The 6,738-nt window shown below is 41.8% G+C and overlaps 1 protein-coding gene across 3 annotated transcripts; it reads right to left on the bottom strand.

Annotated features, from left to right (window-relative positions):
- Positions 1-559: 559 nt before the first annotated feature.
- Positions 560-6,738, bottom strand: fsta (follistatin a). Of its 3 annotated transcripts, none has more exons than XM_084360524.1 (6): positions 6,562-6,738; positions 5,170-5,367; positions 4,736-4,954; positions 4,349-4,573; positions 3,547-3,777; positions 560-1,726 (listed from the first exon to the last, which is right to left on the bottom strand). In XM_084360524.1, the coding sequence occupies exons 1-6, from the start codon at positions 6,650-6,652 to the stop codon at positions 1,638-1,640; spliced, it is 1,053 nt and encodes a 350-aa protein (XP_084216650.1). In that variant the 5' UTR covers positions 6,653-6,738; the 3' UTR covers positions 560-1,637. The 3 variants fall into 3 exon arrangements, with proteins under 3 accessions (XP_084216650.1, XP_084216651.1, XP_084216652.1); XM_084360525.1 differs by having other exon boundaries at positions 5,176-5,367; XM_084360526.1 differs by having other exon boundaries at positions 1,622-1,749.

Below are 6,738 nucleotides of genomic sequence, written 5' to 3'. Positions count from 1 at the left end.
ATCTAAAGGGATATTCCGTCGAAGGTAGTAACAGGTTTTTGTGTGTTTTTAATGCATATTCACAGTTTATAGAGTGACTGTGGGGCTAAACAATATTATTTACACGTTTTACAGTGCATGTAAGTTTATTTCTCTATTGAATCAGTGTTTTTTTTTTAAAAAAATACTGTATCAGAGCTGTCTTTTATCTAATTTTCTATCATGATAGCAAAGTTTCTGGCAAAGTTCAGAAACTGTTAATGGATAAAATCACCAAACTAATACAAATGGTGCAAAAATCATGTAAAAATCAAGCACCAATTTAGCAGAATACCCCCAGAGGTATAAAAGGATTGATTCCACAGTATAAACACATTTGTAAAAATGTCTGACGGCAGATTAATGTATCTCATCTCACAGTGGATGATGTATCATCTCATTGCCCAACCCTAAACTGTATGTAGGTCTAAAAATAAGATTCGGGTCTGACTTCTCCTTTGAATTAAACACATGCACTGACATTGAATACGTCTAACTACGATTTATTTACAAATCAATAACACAGCAGAGTCAGAAAAAGTATAAGGAAAAAAACTTTTATTGTTTCACTCTTCATATCTGTACAAATACCATCAAACTTTGTATGTACATATGACATTTACATAAAAAATACAAAACTATATATTCATAACAGAATTTTGTATTTCTCTTGTGACGCTTTAAAATAAAAATGTATTCTGAAAAAAAAGAGAAAAAAAAAGAAACAAAGTGATGAAGTCTGATATAGTGTCGAGTACTGCTATACGTTAGTCCTATTTTAGCTCTGCGAGAGCAATATGGAGCACATTGGCAAGAAGACAGCACACAAATGTTAATAAATGGCACATTGTTTCCAAAAAAATAATCAAGTATCGTCCAAAACTTACCTCTGCTCTAATGTGGTGAGAAATATCATAAAATAAACGCTATTGAATGATGTCTAGAGTTGTCGTCTCCATGTGGAATCAAATCTAAAGGGCTAATGACCAAAAAAATATAAGAAAAGAAAAACAAATGGCTCTTTTTTTCTCTTCCATTTCATCACTGCTGTGTTGCGACCTTTACAATGCTCTTTTGCAAATACCATTGAGAGAATCCCTTTGGTCAGTTATTATGAGTTGTAAACAAACCAGAAACACTTCTGTACATAAAATGATTGATATATTCCCAATAAATAAACACACAGCCTAAACATGCATTTACGTATGTGTGACATAAACATCTGTGATAGAGATTTGACAGAAACAAGCAGATTTTTACAGCTCAGGGAATGCAATTTACAGCTTGTAGAGGACTTATACTTACACGGTAACATGACAAATAAATAACACTGCTTCTCTTTGGACAAATATATTTCTTCATGATAAAAAAAAAAGAAAGTAAAAGGGACAACAACAACAAAAAGGGGAGAAATGAGTGGTAACACAATATATCATGGTAGATAGTAAGCCTGACATTGTAAATGTATAAATTATAAAACACAAAAAAGTATAAATAAACATCTAGCAGACTGAACTATATGTATACTTCCTTTTTCTTTAAAAAATAAATAAGCATACACATAATGTACAGTATGGACATGATTCCTTGCCCTAGAACTGTTCCCCTAGTGATGGGGCCTATCCATCCAGTATAGAAGATATATGGACATAGGGCATGTAGTCTGAGTCCTCATCTTCCTCATCCTCCTCCTGGTCTTCTGTAATGGCTATGTGGGAGAATATATGGTAGCTGTTGTATGAATATGGACCACAACAGCGCAGAATATCATTGAATGTTCTCAGAAAAAAAGCCACTGGCACACAGCCTCCCTTTTGTTTCTTTTTTTTATGTGTGTGTGTGTATGTTTATGTTTGTATGTGTGTGTGTGTGTGTGTGTGTGTGCGTGTGTGAGGAAGGGTCTGTGTGTAACAATTACTGTGGCATCCTCAATTATGCAACTTCCATTTACATAATCTAGCAAGTCAAGGCTGCAACATGAGAAAAAAGTGGGATGATGGAAAAAAGGGAAGGTTGGGAGGTTGGGGGGGTCACAAGGTGGATTGGGGTGGGCGGAGGGTCTCTTTTTTCCTGAAAGCAGACACACATAACACACAAAAGTGTTGCTGTGTTCTTGGATTTTCCTTGCTCTGGTTATTATTATTTTAGTTTCTGGCTCAAACGTACAGGGAGGGAGGACTCTGTGTCACAGCCTGGCCTCAGCAAGCAGGTCAGAGATCATCAACACAGTTTTGAGGTATTTTTTCTTTTCTTTTTACAGGAGAGATTTACATCGGACAAAAAAACAAAGCACAGAAGCAAGAGCAGGAGTGACAATACAAAAAAAAAACAAAAAAAAAACAAAACAGGCAGTCCCTCATCAATCCAAATGGATTTGTAATTACTGATACATATTCTGGTAGACAACACATTCACTGGAAACAGCACGGACAATAAAAGTTAGCTGATAAACGTTTTTTTCCCTAATGAAGAGATGAGACAGCGCGGTTTCTACAAGCTCCTGTGTGAAGTGGTACGTTTCTATTAAGCTCATGAGGTGATCATAAAGTTGGTCCCTTGGATTCCATCACATACCTTAGGCACATCACATTAAGGTACTCAGTCAGGAGGGAGAAACTAACAAGGAGACGCTCTTCTTGGAATGTTAATATGAGACTTCCTTGAGGCTATTGTTCAGTTTGACAGATTGGAGAGTGCATGAATGGCTCTACGGATAACTAGTCGACACGAACGTCAGCGTCAAAATCCGTCGTCGTTATCGCTAACATGGCACCAATGTTACAATCACCTTATGCACATCATATGAGCGTTCTGTTCTTATTGACATGTTGGCAGTGTGGTGTATGTCACAAGAGGCAGTGCATTTCGAATTGATTGATTACAGCCAAAAGCAACGAAAAGAAAAAATAATACAAAAAACACAAATATATCATTAACTTGAAATTAGCAATGGGACCATGGAATTTACAAGCTGTAAAGATATGACCACTGTCATTAAAAATAAAACAAAAAAAAAAGTTCATGAGATTTAAGGCAACCTGCCCCCGTAGGTCACGAGCATGATGACCATGAACGTAACTAGAGTTTTAAATATCAGGATTGTTCCACTGCAAACAAAATGACTCTCCTTTGTTATTAGTCTAATGGAGTTAGCCTCTCACAGACTCTTAGACGGAGTCTGTTAAGATAGATTTATAGTTTCTGTCCACCTTTCTGTTATTTTGTGTTGCAGAAGAATTGGAAAAAAAAGTAAAAAAATAAAATAAAACAAAACAAAACACAAGAACAAAAGCCAGCGACAAAGACAACGTCATGCAAGTTCTTCTATTCCCAAGTCCTTTCTGCTTGCTTAAGCTGTGCTTGGTGGTGTGGCTGGGGTGGGAGTTTGGGGAAAGTTAGGATGTGGGGAGGGGGGGCACTTTCAGGGGGAAGCAACATGGAATATTGTCTTTTGCTTGGAGAGGGAGGAGGGTGTTTCATTTTTTCATATTTTTTTTTTTTTTGCTTTTGCTTTTGTTGTTTACTTACAGTTGCAAGATCCCGAGTGCTTGACCTCCAGCAGCACCCCCATCGAACAAGCAGCTTGCTTCATGGCACATTCGCTGGGATATGTGGTGTTGTCGCTGGCACACACCGCCTCATCCGTCCTGCTCTCTGGACAGGTCTCATCACACAGCGAGCAGCGACCCCGGCTCATCCGAGCATCCCACAGACACTTTTTCCCCACGCTGCACTGGATGTCCTCACACGACTTGGCCTCTAGAAGGAGAGGGGAAGAAACGAGCGCAGGGGAAATCTTTGATTAGATGGATTATCATGAATCCTTTTCAAGCAGGATCAGATGGCTGCTGAGTTTTTGGGAGAACTAAGCTCGGAATAAAAACGAAATCCTGTTTTATGGTGTTAGGCCTTGTGGCGGGGAACAAAAAGTCATGTTTTAATTAGCATTTTTAAGGCTACATGACTTACATGGACTGCTTTCTGGATAAGAATCCATCTGACTCAAATATTAACTTGAAGCATGTCTTCATGGCCCCCAGCGCTCCCCTGTTTCCCTCCCCCTCCCCTTCCCCTTTTCCCATATGGGATAGTGCTGCCAACATCAGGAAATAATAAGATGTCTATCATTTCTTGAGCAAACACAAGCAACTACCAAACACTCTCTCTCTCTAAGACCCCCTCCTCAGTGGAATGTTGGCAAAAATGAAGAGTGAATAGCTGCAGAGCTGGCCAGGAAGAAACTGCACTCAAACAATATTCAGAGCGAGTGGCTGGAGGCGCTCTCACAGAGTCAGGTCTCACACTCTCACGTCTCTTGTTGCAGACTTACTGATGCATTTTCCCTCGTATGCCACTCCAATGGATCTGCCGAGGAGACAGGTAGCTCTTCTCAGGTGACACGCGCTGGCATAGATGATCCCGTCGTTTCCACACAGGTACTGCTCAGGCGACGTCACCTCGGGGCAAATCCGATTACACGTCACACAATATGCGTTGTTTGTCTGGTCCACGACGCATGTGGAGCTGCCGGGGCACAAGACGTCACGGCACGTTTCTGGCGAGACAAAGACAGTGGAAGATTTGGTGAAAAATGACACGAAATGCGAGAAGAGGGGGGAAAAAAGAAAAAAGGAGCGCTGGATTCTTGGCACATGCAGCTTTGAGAAATGTGGAATCTCACTGGCGGGGGGCAGATTTGAAAATAATATGTACTTACTCTTGCACTTTCCCTGGTACTGCACGTCCAGGTCGGGTTGGCCTTTGCATTTTGCCTTCAGCAGTGCGCATTCGTCTTTGTAAGTCTTCCCATCCGAGCCGCACACCGGTCCCTTCCAGGTGATGTTGGAGCAGTCTGGTGCGCACACGCAGCGCGGCTTACTTCTTCTGTTCATCTTGCACCTCTTGCCAGGCCCACAGTCAACATTATCGCAGGTTTCTACGATTAAAAAAGAGTTTGTGTTATGTGATGCTGGTGAGGATACTGGCCTTGTGCGTAAAACGACTTGTAAAATGAAAATTGCGCATAAAGCACACATTACAGCGATCATTTACGCACGTTGTTGTGCGTAAATCAGGTCATCAGTAGAATTTATTAAACGAAATGACTGCGGTGTATGTGTATTGTGAGAAAACGAAGGGAAATGAGTGCACCTCCACCTTTGCAAGGTATGCAATTGGGGGCTCCGCCATTGAAGATCATCCACCTAAAGAGCGTGCTGTTGGGGACGTCCTCCTCGGTCCAGGACGTCCCCAGCCTTCCACTCCGACAGCACTCCTCCCTGCTCATCCCGGGCATGTAGAGCACCTGGCACCTCCCGTTCTTCCCCTGCTGCAACCAGCAGTTCCCAGCTGTAAACAGACAAACAAAAAAAAAGCTCGAGTGTCGCAAGTTGAACGTCTGAAACCGCTGACCCAGACGCACTAGACACACACGCAGCCTGTATTATCCGAGACTCTCCCTCCCTCCCTTTCGCCCTCCCGGCTGTATTTTGTCTTTTTTTTTTCTTTTCTCTCGAGACTGTTAACACTTGCCTATCCCATCTGTGACTGACAGCCCTTACAATGCGGCCACAAACTAAAAAAGTAAGAAGAATCTTTGGAGGGGGGGTTGTTCTTTATTCCTAGAGCCTCCTTGTTATCACTGGACAGAAAGTGGAGCGTCTAGACAGCGTTAAATAGCAGCCAATCTCCTTCAGAAAACCACGGTCTTTAGCTAAACACACCGCCGTCTCCAACACCACAGAACAATATCCCAGACATGTACCCAGCAGACAATGTCCTGCTTATTAACAGCCCAGAGGAAAGTTTATTTTAAACACAGAAACAGAAGAGTAATCCACAGAAACAGCTCTTGATCCAGACAGCAGCAGGATGTCTGCACCGACTCAGACACACATGACATTAAGTGTTCATGAACTGCTGTGTTTCTCAAATCGAAGACAGATTTATATTTGCACTGTAAGCTCCCAAACAAAAAGAAAACGTTGGGTGCAAAAGTCTCCAGTTTTCTATTTCTTGACATAACAAAAGAAGAAGAAGAAGCATTTTTGCGCACAAAGCTGATGGCTCCGTTCGGAAAATATATAAATAACACGCCCATAAACTCAAAGAGGACATTCTGAAGTTTTGAAAACGCGACACACACACACACACACACGCACACACGCTCATACAAAAGTCTGAGAATATGCTCAGGTATTATGGAGAGCTCAGGCTGCCACCAACAAACACAGCGTGGCGGCTTAAGTGTGTGCGCCTGGCGAGGGCTGCAAAACTTAGCCGTATAGTCTCACTTTGAAGTGTCCCATATGGCACCTGTTTTATGGACGCTTTACGCACGCACCGTCTGATGCGGAGAGACTTTTTTTTTTTTATCAGCGGAGGGGGAAAAAAAAAAAAAAAAACAGACAGAAAACTGAGTTTGAAAAGTTTCTCGGTTGCAGCAAGTGTTCGACACTGCGGGCGCGTATTTGAAGGCTGACAGCAGTCGAAGTTTGTCCAGAAACGGAGAGAATTACAGGAGAACTGATGAAGAGAGCTTACCTTGAACTTTTTGATGTTCCATGAGGTGACAAAGCCATATGAAGAAGAGAAAAATGCCCGGGTGGAGGTGGTGTTTCAGCATCCTAAACATGATGGAGAGGCAAAGTGAACTACGTATTTGACACAGGCAGCGCAAAAGTAATCTGCTTACGGTGGCAGTGTTGAATAAGTGTCAGT

Source organism: Pagrus pagrus (genome assembly GCF_965226575.1).
Source record: "Pagrus pagrus genome assembly, chromosome: 8".
Taxonomy (NCBI): domain Eukaryota; kingdom Metazoa; phylum Chordata; class Actinopteri; order Spariformes; family Sparidae; genus Pagrus; species Pagrus pagrus.
Note: the sequence above shows the minus strand (reverse complement) of the source record. Positions and strands in the feature narration are given on the sequence as shown.